The following is a 21442-nucleotide window of genomic DNA, read 5'->3' on the forward strand; positions in this document are numbered from 1 at the left end:
AAAAATGATTTGAAAATGTGAAAACTATTCCTTGCCCATGAGCTATACAAAAACAGATAGTGAACCATGTTTGGCCCAGGCTGTAGTTTGTTGACCCTAAACTAGATAACGAGCTCCCCAAAGGCTGAGCTGAGCTGTATTGTGTGCCCTTGTAGGAGTTACCCCTTAAGGCTGGGTCTGTTTCTTCACCATACTACTCTTAATGATGAACATAGTGCCTGGCATACAGCAGATATCCAAAAATGTTATTGAACAGAGGCATAAATACTCATTTACTTATCTGGTTTTTAAACAATAAGCAGGTATTTCAGGAAATGGTCATGAGGAGTTTCTAGGGGGAGCAGGAAAGGTCAGGAGTACTGGCAGTGTCTTGTGAGATTAGCCTTGGGCTACCTTAGTAGGGGTATTTTCACTGGATAGAGAATTGGGTGAATGAGATGTGGGTGGTTGAGATAAAGTGGGTTGGGAGGTTGAAGAGATGAGGGTTGAAGAGATGTAGAGAAGTCTTGAAAATGAAGTCTAGTGCTATATTATTAGAGGGAGGAAGACCCAAAAGAGTTTAAAACTTTAAAGGCAAATGTCATTTTTTTGTACATTTAGCGCCAATAAAACTAGCTTCAATCATGCATTATTTCAAAAAACAATTCTCAAAATCTGGATTCAAAAGCTTTTCAAATATCCTAGGGAGCCACTATGAGAGTTTGTCTTTGCTTTTCACACTTCCCTGCTTCCCCTATACTCCTTTACTTGTTTTGAAGAGTGCTGAGTAGAACTGGGAAAGATGAACACTTGCTGTCTGCAGTAATGTATGTCTACATAAAGCACAAGGAATTAAATATGGTCATATCAGACCTGCTCTGGCCCTAAGAAAGCCCTGAGATATCTTCTCTGGGTCACCTGGGGCTGGAATCAGCCTGAAGCTATGCTGCTGACCTTTGATCCCAACACTATGGACCAGGGAGAGGCAGGACATGTCTTCTATCTATGTGGTTCCTATGTCATTCGAGAGCCGTTCTCTATGACCCAAACTTTCAGTCCCTAGTCCAGAGAATTGGAGTCATAGATGTGAACCATTGCTCCTACAATGGGTTATGATTGGACATCTTCCCTTAGGTTTCCTTTAACAGTTACAATATGAACACATCCTTTTCAAATGCCCTTGGAGCATATACTGAAATAGATAATACCCTTGGCCATAAAACAAACCTCAACAAATGTAAAAGAATGCAATTATACAGAAAATACTCTCTGACCAAAAGGGAGTCAAACTAGAAAACAGAAAAATAGCAGAAAAATGTTCAAACACTTGGAAACTAAATAAGACATTTCTAAATAATCCATTGGTCAAAAAAGACATTTAAAAGGAAATTAAAGAGTACATTGAGCTGAATGAAAATGTAAATATAACACATAAAACATGTGGGACACAGTTAAACCAGTGCTGAGAGGGAAATTTATGGCACTGAATGCTTACGTTAGGAAAGAGAAAAGATTCCAAGTAAATAATTAAAGTTTCTACCTCAAGAAACTAGAAAACGAGTAGCAAAATAAAATGAAAGCAAGTAGAAGGAAGAAAATAATAAGGATAAGAGCATGAAAATCAAGAGATGAAATTCAGAGAAAATAATAGAGAAAATCTGTGAAGCTAAGAATTGTTTCTTTGTAAATAGCAATAAAATAGCCAAACCTCTAACTAGATTGACAAAGGAGAGAGAGAAGGCAGAAATTATAAAATCAGGAATGAGACAGGGGATATCCTTCAGCCATACAAAGGATATTAAGAGAATACTATTAACAACTCTACACACATAAATTCAGAAGAAATTTATCAATTCTTAAAAAAAACTCACCCGATATGGAATAGATAATTTGAATATCACTAAACTATTAACAAAATTAAATCCATCATTTAGGAACACCTTTAAAGGAATTCTTAGAATACTACCAAACTTTTAAAGAAGAATTAATACCATTTCTATACAGTCTTTTCCAGAAAATAGAAAAGGAGAGAATGCTCCCAATTCATTCTATGATGCTATTATTACCTGAATGCCAAAACCAGGATAAAAAATACAAAAAGAAAAAAAATTACAGACCAATAGACCTCATGAAGATAGACATAAAATTCTTTAAAATCCTAACTAATAGAATTTAACAATATATATAAAGAATTACACACCATGACTAAAATGGGGTTTATTTAAAATATTCAAGGCTGATTCAATATTCAAAATCCAATCAATGTAATCCACCATTTTAACAGGCTGAAGAAAAAAATCACATGATAGTATTAATTGATGCAGAAAATCATTTGACAAAATTTAACACCATTAATAGAATCTCTCCACAAGTTGAGAGTAGAGAGTAACCTTCTCAAGTTGATAAAGAACATCTGCAACTAACATCATACTTAATGGTGAAAGAAGGCTGAATACATCCTTATAAGATTGAGCACAAGACAAGGATCTCTATTCTCCATCGCCATTTAACATAGTAAACTGTATTCTCCAACCATTGAGCTAAGGCAAAAAAATAAATAAATAAAAAAAAGCCTAAACAAACAACTAAAACAGGAAATAAAGAGCATACAGATCAGAAAGGAAGAAATAAAACTGTCTTTCTTCTCGGATAATGTGATTGTCTATGTAGAAAAGTCCAAGAAATCTACCAAAAAAACCCTCTGTATTAGTCCATTTTCACATTGTTGATAAAGACATACCCAAGACTGGGCAATTTACAAAAGAAAGAGGTTTATTGCACTTACAGTCCCACATAGCTGGGGACACCTCACAATCATGGTGGAAGGCAAGGAGGAGCAAGTCACATCTTACATGGATGGCAGCAGGCAAAGAGAGAGCTTGTGCAGAGAAACTGCTGTTTTTAAAACCATCGGATCTCACAAGACCCATTCACTATCATAAGAACAGCACAGGAAAGACCCACCCCATGATTCAGTTATCTCCCACTGGCTCCCTCCAACAACACATGGGAATTATGGGAGCTACAAGATGAGATTTGGGTGGGGACACAGAGCCAAACCATATCAACCTCCTAATAAAATTAAGTGAATTCATCAACATTGGAGGAATCAAGATCAACATACAAAATCAATTGGATTTCTGCATACTAGTAATGAACACATGGAACCAAAAATGAAAAATTCAATACAGTAAGTACCATGTACAAACGTCCCCCCAAAATGAAATACTTACGGGCAAATCTAAAAATATGCACAGGACTTACATGCTGAAACTGTAAAATGCCTTTGAAATAAATCACAAATCTAAATATATGGAAAGACATTCTAGTCATGGATTGAAAAACTCAACCTAGTAAATATGTCAATTCCTATCAAAATCCCAGCAAGGTTTCTTGTAGACATAGACAAGCTGATTGTAAAATGTATATGAATAAGCACAGGTCTGAGAATAGTTACAATAATTTTGAAAAATAAGAATGAAGTAAGAGAAATCGCTCTACTTGATTTCAAAACTTATTATACAGCTACAGTAGTCAAGAATGTGGAGGATAAATAGACACATAGATCAATTCAACAGAATAGAGAGCCCAAAACATAAAATATAAAACTATAACAGTTTTAGAAAAATACCTAAGAGAAAGTTTTTGAGAAATAGGCTTTGGTGAAGTTGTTAGACTGAACACTAAAAGCTATCTATAAAAGAAAACATTGATAAATATGACTTCACTAAAACTAAAAGCTGTTCTGTAAGAAGATAAATAACAAGCTACAGACTGGAAGAAAATATTTGCAAACCATTTACTGACAAAGGAATTGTACGTACAATATAAAAAGAACTTTCAACAGCAAATAAACTAAACAATACAATTAGAAATTGACAAAACACATGGAAAGACGTTTCACCAAAGAAGATACAAGGATGGCAAATAAGCACATGAGAGCTTCAATATTACTTGCCATTAGAGAAATGTAAATTAAGGTCCTAAAGAGTTATCACTACACATCTATTAGAACAGCTTAAAAAAATAGTGACAAAACCAAATGCTGGCAAGGATATGGAGAAACGTAACTTGTCATGCATTGATGATAGAAATGGAGAATTGTAGAGGCACTCTGAAAAGTAGTCAATCTCTTTAAAAATTCAATATACACATTACAGATTCAATAATCAAAACCTTTTGGCATTTCCTATAGAAAGGAAAACTGTGTTCACACAAAAACCAGTACATGATTCTTCATAGCAGCTTTATTTGTAACAGCTCAAAATGGTAATCAAACAAAATGTCCTACAAGAGGTGGATGGTTAAATAAACGGTGATATGTAGCCTCAGCAATAAAAAGAAACAGCCATTAATACATACAACAACTTGGATGGATTTAAAGGGTATTAGGCTAAGCGAAGGAAATTCAATATTAAAAGGAAGCATATTGTATGGTTTCCCTTATATAATGTTCTGACAAAAGTTGAGAGAGAACAGATTAGTAGTTGTGAGGGGTTAGAGATGGTGGAGGGAGGGGCTTGGTGTGAGTATAAAAAGCATCAAGGAGATTTTTGTGGTGATAGAAGAGTTTGTATCCTGATGGCAACAGGAATCTACACTTGAGATAAAAATATGCAAACACTGTACCTGTGTCAAATTCCTGGTTTTGTATTGTTCCGTAGTTAACTAAGATGTAACGAATGGAGGAAACTGGGTGAAGGGTGGGTACACAGGATCTTTCTGTATTATCTTTGCAATTTCCCACGTTCTATATTTTAACTATCTTAATTATTTTTCAATGCAGAAAATAATTTAAAATAAACCTTATTTGCCTTGGGTAGTTGTGGCTCCCATTATTTTTCAAGAGGAGAAACTTGAAACTGTGGAATCCCGCAATACTCAGTTTCACATATAAGCATGACCTGACTGGGGCCATGCCCTGAGAAAGGCGCTGGGCGGCACCAAGGTGGGGAGCCAGGGAAGTCTTCCCTCGCCCTAAGGATGCGGGGAAGCGGCGTTGGCGCCACTGAAGCTGGGTGGGAGGGGGGCGTCACCGAGTTCAGCCCCACCCTCCGCCGCTCCCCAACCGGGTCCGGCGTCCGCATCGCATGGCCAGAAGGCGGGGAGCGAGAGGCGCTGGGACCCTCACGTGGCGCTCCAGCACCCCGTACCGTCGCTGCGCCTCACCTTAGGGAAGAGCAAGGGAAGAACTTTATTTGAACCGCGAATATTTTTTGGCCACTGAGATTGAGTTTCCCAGTGCTTTGGCTTCCTGCCTCTTTATCGTGGATTTGATCCCTGAGCTGCTCGCCTTTCCCTAACCTCCCGCGGTGCAGCCGAGAGCCCTCCCGCGCGCCTGAGTCCAGAGCAGAGGAAGGGAGGCGGCCTCCTCCTGGTTCCCCCGAAGCCCTCCCTGCGCCGCGGGTGGCCAGGAAGTAGCGGGCGGTGGCCCCGCGTCCCGGGAGCGCACAGCAATGCAGGCGCTCAACATCACCCCGGAGCAGTTCTCCCGGCTGCTGCGGGACCACAACCTGACGCGGGAGCAGTTCATCGCTCTGTACCGGCTGCGACCGCTCGTCTACACCCCAGAGCTGCCTGGGCGCGCCAAGCTGGCCCTCGTGCTCACCGGCGTGCTCATCTTCGCCCTGGCGCTCTTTGGCAATGCTCTGGTGTTCTACGTGGTGACCCGCAGCAAGGCCATGCGCACCGTCACCAATATCTTTATCTGCTCCTTGGCGCTCAGTGACCTGCTCATCACCTTCTTCTGCATTCCCGTCACCATGCTCCAGAACATTTCCGACAACTGGCTGGGGGGTAAGAGTCGCGCCTCGCTCCTTCTCCGTTAACCCTCTGCCTTTCAGGCAGATTTTTAACTTTGGTTTGTTTAATTATTTGAATTTTTTTTTATCTTTTAGTAAGAAAACCAGGGGAGACAAATCTGGTAATTACAGAAAAGGGAGCTGAAATAAGTGGCGAGGGGTGCGACTCCCCACCTCACTGCTGGGGACCTTTCCCAAGCCTTTCCCCAATGTATGTCTCTATGCCACAAGGAGGAAGCCCTGGACGGGAATCAGAGGCGGCAAAATAAAAAAAAAAAAAAAAAAAAAAAATTTACACCCAAGGGAACCCAGGGGGGAAGTTTTAAGAAAGAGCAAACCAAAGTTAAAATCTCATTTCCTCATTCCCCCAGCCTCCACCCTCACTTCCCAGTGGCTTGCAGACAGCTTCTTGTACCTATGAACATAAAACAAATATAATTCATGTGCAGTAAAAATATACTGAACTAGTCCTTTAAAAAACTGTATTAAGTGTCATGCAGGAAGAAGGAACACAGAAAACTGATGCCGTCCTGTCTATTAAAAAACGAGAGATGACATTCTCCTCTTTCCGTATAATGGGAACAAAAATGACAGAAGAGAGATGGAGTCACTGAGTTGGGAACAGTGTGTGGAGGTTGGCAAAAAAGATATACTGTTTCTGCAGATGATCCAACCGTTCCAAGAACACAGCTGGAGAATGCCCTGGTGTAAATCCATCAGCAGTAGTGTTGTGTTCTCACCAGTGCTTATGGTGCACCGTGGGCCTCCGCATTTTCACAGTTGGGTGTATTCTTGTGGCCACATCAAAATGGTTAGAAATGTAAGAGAAATAGATCATTATGCCTTCAATCTCTGCTATTTCTATACCATTACTAATTCTCTTAAAGTCATGGTGTTTCATCTTACCATTACCGATTTGAGATTGTGAGCATTGCTTTTTTCCCCATTAGCTTAAACTGAGTTTGCTGTTAGTGAGTCAGAATGTTAAAGTCTTTGATTCTTATCAATCTACAATGTAAATATTTTCAAAAAAGCATTAAACATTGAGTACAGAGCATTGACTTGAAAGTAATACACAATGTGGAAAGTAAGACATTGATTTATGAATTAGAGACTTTCTTATGCACACTGATGCAGTAATTATATTTGGGCATTTTAAAGTTGCTCAGCGCAACTAACTCCATAAAATTAATGGGGTATTTTTTGATCATCATACAGAACTTGTTTTTTGGGGGAAAAGCATGTGAGTTTTCATTTCTAAATGTTTGTGAAAGCAGATTTATGAAGCTTATTTGTACTGGGGATGATTATAGCTCCATTTGTAAAGGTGAAAATAATTATGCAAAGTGGGATTTTATGGTGGGGATCAAAAGACCTGGATTACTATTTTGGCTGTAATACATATTAAGTTTGCATGTCTGAGTCTCAATTTTTCAGTAAAATATTAGGGATTAGAGATGTTTGAAAGTGCAGTGAGTCCAGTCAGGCGCGGTCGCTCACGCCTGTAATCCCAACGCTTTGGGAGGCCAAGGCGGGTGTATCACAAGGTCAGGATATCAAGACCATCCTGTCTAACACGGTGAAACTCCATCTCTACCAAAAATACAAGCAACAAAAAAAAATTAGCTGGGCATGGTGGCACGCACCTATAGTCCCAGCTACTTGGGAGGTTGAGGCAGGAGAATTTTTGAACCCAGGAGGCAGAGGTTGCAGTGAGCCGAGATCGTGCCACTGCACTCCAGACTGGGTGACAGAGCAAGACTCCATCTCAAAAAAAAAAAAAAAAAAAAAAAAGAAGGAAAGAAAGTGCAGTGAGTCAGATCTTGAGCTCCTGTTCATATTGGGGAATGATGGCCGAGAAAGGCTGTATAGTGCATCTTCCATCCTCAGGGCTTATTTGGGAACTGCCAAGGTTTTTCTCAAGTTTTCTTTTCTCCCTGCTTCTTACTTCATGGAGAAATTTCACTTTAGCTTCTAAATACTGAAGGAGAGTAATACATTGCTCATTTATTTTACGTGGTTAGTGTGAGAATAAAGTGTGTTAGTAAAAGTGCTTTGAAAAATATTGGTCATGCCATGAAAGTATAAGGTATTAATTCTATTAAGGAGTGTTTAATTGGGGGTGGCCTATGTTTATCTGGGACAAGATTTATAGAGTAAATAATAATCTTATAAATCGAGTAAATAATACCAAAATTGAAGTGCGAGGGAGAGGTGAGAGCCTGTAGAGGGGTTAGAGATAAATATGAAAACAGAATTAGCTTGTGCATTATAGGACAGGATAATCATTGCAAAATTTCCTTGATAAATTAACAAAAGAAAAGTTCAAGAAAATGTAATCTAAGAGCCAAAAATTAATTCACAATTTATTATTTTACAAAGCTATTGAGGATCTCCTATCCGGCAAAGTATTCTACCTTGAGAGTACAAAAGTGAGTCAAGTCTATCTGTGCCCTTCAGGACCTCAGAGAATAGGAGATGGCCCCAAAATTAGCAATAAGAGGATCTGATAGAAAGAGGATCCACTCTGCTCTAGGAGCACAGAATAATCAGGAAGGCTTCCTCAAGGATGTGATGTTCAAGCTAGATCTTGAAGAATAATTCCGAGAATAATTTAGACTGTTTCCAGCAGAGGATGGAGTGTGTTCTAGGAACAGGGGTCAGTGCCAAGTTGGAGGGAAGAAAGAAGATGGTGTATTCCAAGAATACCATGCAAGGCATTGCAAGAATGCACAGTTTATATGTGGGGAATGGCAGGAAATGAGACAGAAAAGTAGTGCAACTGGGGAGGAAAGTATGTGTGTGTGTGTGTGTGTGTGTGTGTGTATATATATATGTAATTATGTAAAAACCTAAAATATGAATACCCCTCAGATTCCTTCAGGAGTGAGGTAGGAAACAGAAACAAAGCAATGAAGATCACCAGGAAGCAACGGCGACAAAAGAAAGACTCTGTCTCCTCTAAAGGGGGCAGAATTGCAGCATGCTGGAGTGCTACCCCGGATTGTCACATCTTCTTTTGTTGTTGTTCTTGCTTCCCGACCTCTCCTTCCGAAAAGCTGGCAATACAGATTTTTATGATGCTGACTTCTAAGTCAAATCCAAAAGTAAAATGCAATCGAGTAAAAGAAAGCATCTTTATGGCTTGGTCACAGATAGTTCATGGACTTCCAGTTTGTGACATCTCTACATTGCCTCTCTCTCAAATATTTCCAATAATGGTAAGGCTGTGAATGACTATTTTATTTTTCTTTTAGTCCATTCCTCTTTCTTTCTGGGGACCAGCAGCACTTATTGAGTCAAAACCTGCATTTTAACAAGGTTCTCAGTTGTTTCACACGCACATTAAAGTTTGATAAGCACTAGAGAAGTCAGCTCAGGTCTTTACAAGGAAAAAAAAAGTTTGTTAAGCACTACTTGAAGTAAGTAATGGTTCTTAGACCTGGCTACACAGAGAATCTCCTGACGGGCTTTTGAAAATGGACTGCACCAGCCCCAGCCCAAACCAGTTGTACTTGTCTCCAGCCACACTGCCTTACAGAGCCCAGTGTGCACAACTCTACTCAGGTCCCCTTTCAGGGACATCATGTTGTTACCTTAAAATTGGTTGTGGCAGGAGTATTCACATCATGGAAATCAGCACTTACTAGTTAGGCCTGTTTTTTAAAAAGTGAAAAAAAAATCACAAATAAACAGAAATCAAACAGTTGTTTTCTAGCACACCACTGAGCAAAGACATTGAGTTTTATTTTGTACACTGCTGGGGACCATGAATAATAGGTGAGGCAAAGTATAGCCACAAACATGTTTTTACATGAATTACGATGAAGTTGGAAAGAGATACAGGTGATCCACAGCATCTAAGTGTGCCCAGCATGGAGGCAAGCTGACATTCAATACCTTTCATCCACCTTGCGTTACCATCATCCCCTTATCGTCTTACCTTCCATCTACCAGTTGACTCACTCTCTACTCTCCAGGACTCCTTCCAACATGGAGCTAGCAGGAGTGGGGATTCTCTGCCCCCAAGTATTATAAACTGCATATGCTTATGATTTCTTTATTACCCATGTGAGGGTGGAGTTGTGCTGCCATGGCCCTTTCCTTTAGGACAGTTTTGTCTCTGTTCTCTTCTCTGATTTACTCGGCTAGACTGCAGCAGTGGATTTGCCCATTGCCTCCTTAGGGCCACCAAATTTACCTATCCTTATCTGCAGCTTGTTCTTCTTCATTTTGTTTTGTTTTGTTTTTTCCTCTTTTTTATTTTTTTCTTCACAATGTCCAAATGCTCCTCCAAATTCACTCACTGAACATGTTCTGTTTCTTCCAGCTAAATGTAGAACAATTGATTTTGCTTGTGACCGGTGCTACAGAACACCACTGTCTTCTCTAAGTTTCCATGAACTAGTCTTTTTTTGTCTTTCTTGGTTTCCTTTATGTCTCTATCTCTGTATTTTCTGCCTTTTGAGAGTTCTCAATCTTTCTCTTATTTTACAAGTAAGTGCCCACTGAAGCTTAGCATGCAATCTCTTTTCTTTCATCATCAATTTCTGCATAGAGGTTATAGTCATGACTCTCACTTCTTTGCTGATGATTCTGAAATTGGTATCTAATCAATATCATAAGCCATGGTCTTTCACCTGATCTGAAGACTTGGCACTTACACATGAATATCTTACCAACATCCATCATTCTCTCATGGTATCTTGTTCCTCTGCCCAAAGTCTAAAGTATTATTAATGACACTATGAGTCATTCTTGTATTCAGCATTTCCTGGGTATTTCCTGTGTGCACTAGGATATTGCAGGTATTGAGAAAGCTGTGTTTCTGTGGAAAAGCCAAGTTTCTATTAGACTAAGGAGGGGAGGAAGCATTCAAAGAAGTGATGGAGAATGCAGGGGGTTTTGTAGATGTCAGGGTTCCAGAGCACGCAGTGCAAGTATTGAGGAGTAGGGAGCTTGAATCAGATTAGGGGATGTTCACAGTCTGATGGGTTTGAGTCCAAAGTTGAGGGATGGGCTGGGAGAGAATGGGACTCGTGGTAGCTGAGGTAAATGAAAACTTAAGGCATAGGAATACTAATTCTGAACACTTCCCAGAAGGAGATAGAAAATCAGTTCTAATGCTAGCCTGCTTTATGACTCTAAGCATTAATAAGATGAGATGGGGAGTGTTTGGGGTGTACCCGGAGTAGTGGCCTTGCTAGGATCCTGCTGGACTTTGTATCCACTTTCGTCCTGCTGTGGATGCAGGCACAGCCAGGGGGAGGATGGTCTCCCCAGGTGCACACACAGTTCTGCAGCTTTCTCCCAAATCCTTCTGTGGGCAGTGAAAAGAATTTTCTAGCAGTGGCTGGCAAATTGACTAAAAGCAATTCCAAAAAATAGGAGTTTGAAATATATTCTAAGTAATGGCAGCATCGCTGGGGGAAGTACACTTTCATGCACCTTTACTACTTTTGAAGAGTATTAGGGTAAGAAAATACAGAAAAGTAATTTTCTCAGCAGTTGATATGAGAATTTCTCTTAGAGTGGTAATGCTCAATCTTGGCAACATGTAGGAATCATCTGGGAGTTTTTTAAAACACAGATGCCTGGTTCCTACCCCTGGAGATTCCAATTTAATTGGTCTGATTATAATAATTGGTATGGAGTTTTCAAAAGTTCCTCAAGTTAGAAAAGTTATAATTTGCAGCCAAAGTTGAAAGCCACTGATGTAGTGTAAATGCTGATAGCACCAGGAGTTCCCCAAGTTAAAAAAGTTATAATTTGCAGCCAAGATTTATAGCCATTGATGTAGTATAAATGCTGACAGCTCCAGGACTCAGGCTGATATGAAGATTAAAAGAAATAATAGATGTATTTTTTTTTAAAAAGTGCAGTGCCTACCCCATGTACCAGCTCAATATAGCTATTATGTATTTAAAAAATAGCAATGGCAGTCAGAATGCTTAGAAAATGCAAAAGCAGATTATATTAACTGGAGTCCAACAAGGAGCTCAGAGGCAATTCTTCCATTTTCTGCAGCCTATTGCATCTTTACTAAAGCCGTTGACGTTTTTAGAGTCTTTCAAGATGAATTTGGAAAGAAGTCAAAAATGGTGAAAAGTTTGGAATATAAGCCATACAAAGAAATACAAGAAGAATTATTCTCTTGCCTGGAGAATAGAACTTTAGTTATAAATTAGCACACCTCACCACAAAGGTTTTTCAGTCTATTTTGCCCAGGGCCACAGTAGCTGATGTGGGCGGGTAATAGAATGGTAGGAGGCGAAGCTCCAAGCTTCATTATAACAGGTCCTGTCTCTCTTTTTAAGAGTTAGAGTTTTGCATATGATTTTATATGAAAAATGAAAGGATGTAACTGGAAGGAAAGGAGGGAGAGAAAGAAAGCACTCGCTGTACACAACATGAAATGTTAGGGTGTGTTTTTAGAGATTGAGAGCTGATACATTGTGAAATGAATTAAACGAGGTTGTTGAACTTCATTTAGTGAAAAGATCTTAACTTTGAGGGCCAATTTAGAACAGAGAGCTTAACCTGGAACTTCTTCAGTCCCATTTTATTATTCAATCAGTGACTAGAAAACATCAGTTACATTTGTTATATAATACTTTTTCTATGATATTTCAGAAATTTTAGAGTGCCTGGGGAAATTTACATATGGTAAGACTGGTGTAAAATCAACAGTACTGTGGGGCTTAAAAAGTCAACAGAGGATCATACGCCATGTGGCACCGTGGCGCGCGGCGGGTGCTGTGTGCGCTGAGGCTGCTGAGCGGCGGACATGCACACCACAGAGCGTGGCGATGGAATAGTAACCGGGCTTGTGAGAGGGCTCTACAGTATCAACTAGGAGACAAGATCCACGGATTCACTGTAAACCAGTGACATCTGTTCCCGAGCTGTTCCTGACGGCAGTGAAGCTCAGCCACGATGACACAGGAGCCAGGTATTTACACCTGGCCATAGAAGACATGAATAATTTGTTCAGAAAAATCCCAGGCTTCTTAGAGAACCAGTGACCTTTTACACCTAAATCGGTGAAATCATCATGTTTTCTTCTGCCGTATCCATAGTTCAAACAAAGATGAGGCAAAGCCAGACTAATTCCTGAAGGAACCCAAGAAAGTCCTCCTTTCTCTCTCTGGAATGAAATGAATTCTCTAGACCATCAGTTCTAACCTTCAAAAACCAAACCTGTTTGTGAGATCTCCTTCAAATACTACCCTAGACCCCAGTGTTTATTCATCAAATTTTTTGAATATTTGTTTTATTTGGAATCAATTTATTTGTAAGTTTAGTATTTGTATTAATATAAGGGAGAAATGTTTAAATCTGTCTATGTCATATGTCCAGCAGAAAAATCCCAGGCTTCTTAGAGAACCCAGTGACTTTTTGCACCTAAATCGGTGAAATCATCATGTTTTCTTCTGCCGTATCCATAGTTCAAACAAAGATGAGGCAAAGCCAGACTAATTCCTGAAGGAACCCAAGAAAGTCCTCCTTTCTCTCTCTGGAATGAAATGAATTCTCTAGACCATCAGTTCTAACCTTCAAAACCAAACCTGTTTGTGAGATCTCCTTCAAATACTACCCTAGACCCCAGTGTTTATTCATCAAATTTTTTGAATATTTGTTTTATTTGGAATCAATTTATTTGTAAGTTTAGTATTTGTATTAATATAAGGGAGAAATGTTAAAAATAAAAAAAGTCAACAGAAATGATAAAAGCTGTTGATGAAGAACTTCCTTATTTAAAATTAGGAAGTATTAAAAAAAGATGTAAATTAAACAGAGGCCCAACAGCAACAGTAGTTTGGAAGTAAAGTCAGGAATTATGCTATGGATCAGCGTCTGGTTGATCTTTTCTAGAATCAATTATGGGCACACTTTGAGAAGAAAAGATACTGTAGGTCACTAAATTTTCTTGGTAGGTGGGAGAGTGGCAGTAACAGCAATGGGATTTATGTAAAAGATTCTCTCCACTTAGGACAAGAACAGTTTACATTTAAAATAGTGACAGGAAAGGATTTAGCAGTAAGAAAGTTTTAAACATTTCACTGTGCACTTAGGAGGCATAAAATGAATGCCATTTTAGTTTGCTTTTCTAAAACATAACTATTCTTTGGCAAGTGGTTGATTTATTAGGATTCTTGTTTGTAGGGAGAGAAGCCCAACTTAAACTACCTTAAGAAAAAAAGGGGAATATTCTACTTCTGCAACTGAAAAGCTCAAAGTTAGGGCTGGTTTTAGGCATAAATGGATTAAAATCTTCAACAATGACTGTCTTCCCCCTCTGTGGCCAGATTCACTTCCCTCTGTGTTGTGGTTTCATTCTTGAGCTGTCTTTTGCCCAAGTGTGTAAGTTGACCCCAGGGGCTATACGCTTACATTTTCTTTAAAACTCCCTGTCTCAACCCAAGGGTCCATTGATGGACAAATGGATATACAAAATATGCTGTGTATACGCATAGTGGAATATTAATCAGCCATGAAAGGGAAGGAAGTTCTGATACTATAACATGGATGAATTTTGAAAGCATTATGCTCAGTGAAATAAGCCAGACACAAAAGGACAAATATTGTGTGATTCTATTTATGTGAACTATTTAGAATAGGCAAAGTCATAGAAACAGAAAAGATACTAGTGTTACCAGGGGGTATGGGGAGGGCAGAGTGGGAAGTTATTGCTTAATCCTTAAATTTCTGTTTGGGGTTATGAAAAAGTTTTTGAAACAGATAGTGGTGATCATTGCATGAGACTGTGAATGTGATTAATGCCACTGAATCTTATACTTAAAAATGGCTAAAATCATAAATTTTATGTTATATATATTTTACCACAATAAAAAATTCTGGAATAAAAAATAAAACTTTTTATCTCAGGAAATAAGAGAGAGAACTTCCTGGTAGCTGCAGAAAATTCTGGAAGGATTCTAGCCAGTTTGGCCTTGCTGTCTTACCTGTAGAACTAATCATGCACCTCAGGAGTGCCATCGTCACTCCTATTCAAAGACCTGGAGATACTTCCTACAGCCGGGAGAAAAGCCTATTGAGGAGCCACTGTGAGGCAGTTTCTTATCCCTGTCTTGTGGGAGACTGACTTTCTCTCATCTGTCTCCCGTTTGGTTTCAGTTGAGTGTAAGACTTCCCACCTTGCTCCCACTTAAGGTTCAGCTGCAGTCTTTTGTATAAATCTGTACAATTGCTTGGCTGTGGTTTAAGGGCTGCTCCTCCCCAGCAGAGCAACCCATTGCCCATGCTGTCAGTCATCTTGCCCTTCAAGGCTCAGTGTCTTCCTGTGTTGATCTGGCCTTTGACGTCTGTGCAAGTAATAAACTTCCTGAATCCATTGATGCTCATTGTCTCCTTACTAACTGAATCCGTGGAAGTGTGACAAGCTAACAACTGCAGTAGTGACACTTGGGACCCTGTTAGCCACCAAGCTCCTTGGAAAGGCTTGTCTGCTTAGCACGAAGTTCTTCCATAGGAAGGTACTCAGGGTAGATAGATATGTTTAGCAGAGTCAGCCATTTATGTCTATTGGAGTGAGTCAACCTACAGGGACTAAAGCTCCCTGATCATATGTGTCCCCATAAGGCTAAACCCTGCACTAGGTTTCTCAGGATCAAGCTGAACCAGAGTTCTGAATAGCTCTTCCTTGTCTGCCTTTCCTGCCTTGGGATGAAGTGCTGGGATCTCCCTCTGCTGTTCCCATCTCATTTATTAATATATACTCCCCAGTGGACCAACTTCCAGGCTGCCAATTCCTTCTAGTAGTGGACATATGCCTTCTCCCTCTGCTAAGGAATTATTGAAAGGTCAGTGAATGGGGTTCTAGAAGTTGGTATTGGCAGTTCCCTCTCAGTCTGTGCCTTTAAGAAAAATTCAGCAGAAGCTATACTATTTGTTTCCTTTTATGTCTTAAAACTAAAGATTCTTAACGATGAATTCTGAAGTAATCAAGTAAGTGCTTATTGTTTTATCTGTCTTTGAAAACTAAATTAGTCCTACCTGTAGCTTGGTTTTGGAGAAATACATTTACTGTCATATTAGAGAGATTGTAGGCTATTCAGGGTAATAGAAATCTTCAAAGACAGCATGTTCTTACGTCCCAGGAGAAATAGAAGGATAGAGAAACAGTTTGATGGTGTGAAAACAAACATGGATTGTGGAATCAAACAATATTGGGTTCTAATCCTGTTCCATCCTTTATCAGTGTTTGTATTAACTAGATTATAAATTCCATGGCCTGTCATTAAAGCTTCCCCTATTAGAAGACCAAGGAGAGAAGTTACAAAATAATGTTTGATGCTGCCCCCCAGTGGTTGATGTGGCCGCAGAAAATATGACAAAGATAAAGGTTTTAGATCAAGCTTTATTTTAACAAAAATATTAATGCATATCTAGTTCTTCTTATTTCCCATTTGATTTCTCTATGAAGCATATAGCATTTACATATTTTCATTTATGCAATCTCATTTTAAAGCTCCCTTTAATACATGTATGAAAATATGTTAACGTTTTTAAACAATTTCCTGTGGAATTGAGATGCATTTAAAATCTGCAAACGTCAGGCAGTGTTGCCTAGTGAGTCCTGGAGACCTTCGAAGTCGCCGTCGCTCTCACCATGGCTGGGTCCAGACTGCGCCAAGCCTCTGGAGGACGTGGGTCCTCGGAACCTTTTTAGTGCTGGACTCTGGGCAGTCCCGCGGCAGCAGGATAACAGAACCTCTGGATGGACTCTTCCTGGGAAGCTTTGCTAATTTGCAGCAGCTGGACCATGTTCCTCATTAACATCTGTCTGTCAGCTTAGTCATCACATCATTTCACCACAGTAGCAGGGACTTAGCATGGAATTCTATATAGAAAAACACCTGGATCCCAGACTTTCAATGGCTTCAAGACAACCAGAAGTGCCTGCTCTTGAGGCTAGTGGGCCTCTAGGCAAGATGTCCCTGCCCTTCGGGATATACCCCTGGGCACTCAGCTTTGATAATACTCTCAAGGACCCTGCACCCATTACTCCTCCTCCATCAGACATGGGCAGCGTCCCTTGGAAACCAATAATTCCAGAGCGCAAGTATCAGCTCCTCGCCAAGGTGGAGGAAGGAGAGGCCAGTCTACCCTCCCCTGCCATGACCCTGTCATCGGCCATTGACAGTGTGGACAAGGTCCCAGTGGTGAAAGCTAAAGCTACTCATGTCATCATGAGTTCTCTGATCACAAAACAGACTCAGGAAAGCATTCAGCATTTTGGGCAACAGGCAGGACTGAGAGATGCTGGCTACCCACTCCATGAGGGCCTCACCACTGAAGAGACCAGGTACCTTAGAGTGGCATAAGCACTCCACAAACTAAAGCTACAGAGTGGAGAGATAACAAAGGAAGAGAGGCAGCCTGCATCAGCCCAGTCCACCCCAAGCACCACTCCTCACTCTTCACCTAAGCAGAGACCCAGGGGCTGGTTCACTTCTGGTTCTTCCACAGCCTTACCTGGCCCAAATCCTAGCAACATGGACTCTGGAAGTGGGGATAAGGACAGCAACTTGTCAGATTTGGACCGAGATCATTTTAGAAGTATGATTCTGGAAGTTTTTTCACCCAGGCCTACTGAGGAGCCCAGAAACCCTCTCCAATGGAACTGATCCGTGCCCAGGCCAACCGAATGGCTGAAGATCCAGCAGCCTTGAAGCTGCCCAAGATGGGCAGTGAAGATCCCAGTGATGAAAGGGAAGAAACAGCCACCACGGGCCCATAATCTCAAACCCTGTGACTTGAATGTGCTCACACTCACTGGCTTCTAGAGCCCTTTCCAGGGATTCTGGTAAAGAAGGTTTCTTGCACCCCACTCTCCTTTTACCTTGGCTTTCATATAGGAAAGGTATATTTAAAACTTAATCAGATGGTCACGGTGGCTCATGCCTGTAATCCCAGCACTTTGGGAGGCTAAGTTAGGTGGATCACCTGAGGTCAGGAGTTCGAGACCAGCCTGGCCAACATGGTGAAACCCCCCCATCTCTACTAAAAATACAAAAATTAGCCAGGCATGATGGTAGGTGCCTGTAGTCCCAGCTACTTGGGAGGCTGAGGCAGGAGAATTGCCTGAACTGAAGAGGCAGAGGTTGCAGTGAGCCGAGAGCATGCCATTACACTCCAGCCTGGGCAACAGAGCAAGACTCCGTCTCTAAATAAATAAATAAATAAATAAATAAATAAAGTAAAAAACCTGTTAAATTGAGGCTAGAGCTGGAGACATAATTGGTTTTTGAGAAACATTAGTACAAAGCTTGCCCTTGTTGTGTGGAGGAAGCCATTTTGTACTGCTTTAAAGTTAGACTAAATATTCTCAGCAGTGGTGTATGGGGACCTCATTAACTATTTTTTCATCATTTACTCTAGGTAAGAACTTCGATCACTGCTTACTAGGTAAAGAATGTTTGTGCTGTTCCAAAACCCAGGCTTCTTGATTCCTTTACCACTATCCATGTGAGCACTGACAAATCATGGCATAGAGGTGCTCACTGACTCACTGAGATGACTCTGGCCCTGTTGATGGCTGATGCTGTGCTCCAGTCTTATCAGTTAGGGGCCCCAAGATTTGTTTGGGGCCTGGGTACAGGTTAAAGCCAGACTTGGCAGGGACCCCTGCTTCTAGGCTGAACCTTGAGTCTCCCTGCTTTTTGGTAGACCTAATGGATCACTGTCCTGCAGCCAGTTCTTCATGTGGGGCCTCTTAGGCCAGTGCCAGGGGAGACATCTCCTTGTTCTATGCCACAGAACAAACACTAGCCTAGCAGAGCCTTTCTTGCACTTTCAAGTGAGATTAATTTACCTCCAATTTGGTTAAAAGCTTCCTAAGCGAGAAAATTCGGTCTACTGGTTTGGTATAGGTAAATGGACTTAAACTTTTTTAAAGTAAAGGAGATGGTACGTACAGTTAGATTATAGTCTTGAGGTTTATGTGAAGCCAGTAGTGTTACCTTATTTTGATTTCCTTGTTCAGGTCAGGGCCTGGAACGTCTGTGGTGGGAGGTGAATGAATTCAAAATTTTCTGTATGAAAGCATTTTTCACCAAAGTGAGCCTCATGGCTTTATGCAACACATAACCTTACTGAGGGAGGGAAGTAGGGAAACCACATTTTTATTTCTCCTCACTGTGTACAAGTTCAGTTATTGTCTTGAACATGGTCTCAAATACCCATTTTTTGTTTTGGATAGTACCTTGTCTGTATAAGAAGCTGGCCTTTCCACAGAGGGGCCCTGGAGTCTGAAATTATGAGAATTAATTGATTTGTGTCTTCTATTATGATCTCTTGTTTTGACAATAAAAATCCTTACTACTTTCTCCAAAAAAATAAATAAATAAATAAAAGAATCTGCAAACATTGTAGTTTGGCAAACATAGTGTTTGACTGTGGTATAATTATTTAATTTCTCTTTGCTTTGGTGTCCTAATATGTAAACTTAGGAAACCTTATTCCCACTTTACAGTGTTGCTATGACAATGCATGACCTGAGGTGTCAAAAGGACCAGGCACCTAGAGGGTATGCAAAGAAAGGAAGCTATAATTGTTGTTCACATATTCAAAATTCTGCTACTTAAAGTGTTAGCTACATTTGTGTGTAGAATAGTTTTATATACAATAAGGATGTTAGAGAATTTTTTTAGAACTTGTTGCACTGTTAGTAATATATCAAATATATTTGGTATGCACTTTTACAAAGCACCTGTAAAAACCAGGTCCCTTATAGCTTATTTATGATAAAATACAATAAAGTAGTTATTTCACATAAGTATAATTTACATGAAAAGAATTACTTTTATGCTCAAACTATGAGGATTCAAACTAATCATTTGTACTCAGAAAACAGAAAAGAGTGCTGCTTTCATTTGTTTCAGAAGCGATAATACATTTCTAGAGGAAGAAAAAGTGGTGGTAAAAAAATATTGTTGGGACTGAAGCTGATTTTGTAGTTCCTTTCAAGGCTCATGTGTCTTTCCAGGCCACCCAGACCATAGGCACAACTTTGCAACACCAATGTTCCTAGGAAGCGGTCCCACTGACCTATGTCTCTGTCTTGTAATTTAAGACAACTTTTCTCAACCCCTGTGCCTAACTCCCTATCCCACCCCAACGGAACCTCCCTTGATTATGGACATGTGCAACCAGTTATATTGCTGACATTCTTGCTGTTCAGTTCATAGCCCGAAAATGTACATGACGGCACCTCAATTTGGACACCAGGGTGAGAGTGACTGTGAAACAATGATGTCAGGCGTATGAATATTGTCTTTTAACTTTCCTGTGATACTGGCGCAGGCTTGCTGAGATGTGAGCAATCCTGGGCACTACCACCTTGCTGTGCACTGCAAAGAAGTGGAAATAATAATACGAAAATGGATACCAAAGTCTTAACATAGAGCTTACTATGTGCCAAATATAATATTATAATATTATCCTCATTTTACAGATGAGAAAATGGAGGCTCAGCAAGGTGTTCATGTATTAATTAGCTATTCTGCATAACAAACCACAAAAAATTTAGGTAATTAAACGATCATTCATGATTCTATAGGTCAATTTCAGGTTGGCTCATCTGGATAGTTGTTCTGCTAGTCTCATCTTGTTCACTCTCAGTGCTACATCTATCTGGTGACTTCATGGGGGCTCATTGTTTTACCTCAGCAAGGGACAGGCCATCTCTGTCCCACATGGTTTCCTCTTTCAGTAGGATACCCAGAATTCTTTATGTGGAGGCACCATATTTCAAAAGAGAGAGAGAGTAGAAGCATCAGAATCTCTCAAGACCTAGGATTGAAAGTCACACAAACGTTACTTCTGTGTTAAAGCAAGTCACATCACTGACCCAGATTCAAAGAATAGGGAAACAGATTCCTCCACTTGATGTGACAAGTGGCAAAATCATGTTTTAGAGAGCTTGCAGAAAGTCATGGAATTTGTAGCCTTTAAAAAAAAATCATACTTTTTCATAGTAAGTAAAATTCCCAAGCTCATATAGACTGGACATACTAGTGCCAGGTTTTGACCCCACTAGTCTGCTTCAGTGTTGGGTTTTTAACCACAGTGGTTATATTGACAGGGGAAGAATTTCACTTTCTGCAGTGAATTATGCTTCACCACCTGCTTCGGCCCTGTTTGTGCAGTGGTGCCTTTAGCAGTTCTACCCCTCGAATTCAGGTACTAGTTTGAGACCTGGAAGACAAATTTCTGTAGTGAAAATTTGCTATGATCTTTTCCTCATAGACCTTTGTGAAAATGAACTCTTGTACACTGACTATAAGTCACCCTGCCCACAAGTCTACTAATGCAGAGGCCCCAATACACATACATATTCATAGAAGTCTGTATTGGCTCCAGTGTAAAGGTAACCATGAAGCTATTCTACAGATGAAACTACACGCTTGGTTAAAAAAAAAAAATTTACTGTAATGTCTACAAACAATAAAGGATTTATTCTTGTGAGGAGGAATTTTACTGGATCAGAATCTAAGTGTCAATATGAACCTGATCCAAACAGTGATTTATGGGAAAGAGACACTGGTTACGTGTGTGTGTGTGTGTGTGTGTGTGTGTGTATATATATATATATTTTTTTTTTTTTTTTTTTTTTTTGGTGCGTACCCCTTGCTCTA

General features: G+C 40.1%; 1 protein-coding gene and 1 pseudogene across 1 annotated transcript in view; both read left to right on the top strand.

Moving 5' to 3' along the window:
* Positions 1 to 5064: 5064 nt before the first annotated feature.
* Positions 5065 to 21442, top strand: part of LOC108520899 (pyroglutamylated RFamide peptide receptor-like) — a 59634-nt gene continuing 43256 nt past the window's right edge. Inside the window, 1 exon segment of the mRNA XM_017860458.1 lies at positions 5065 to 5775. Coding sequence (XP_017715947.1) covers positions 5436 to 5775 — 340 coding nt within the window. The 5' untranslated portion in view covers positions 5065 to 5435.
* LOC108520900 (putative monooxygenase p33MONOX pseudogene) lies at positions 16679 to 17590 on the top strand (annotated as a pseudogene).

Source organism: Rhinopithecus bieti, unplaced genomic scaffold (assembly GCF_001698545.2).
Source record: "Rhinopithecus bieti isolate Rb0 unplaced genomic scaffold, ASM169854v2 scaffold_55059, whole genome shotgun sequence".
NCBI classification, from domain to species: domain Eukaryota; kingdom Metazoa; phylum Chordata; class Mammalia; order Primates; family Cercopithecidae; genus Rhinopithecus; species Rhinopithecus bieti.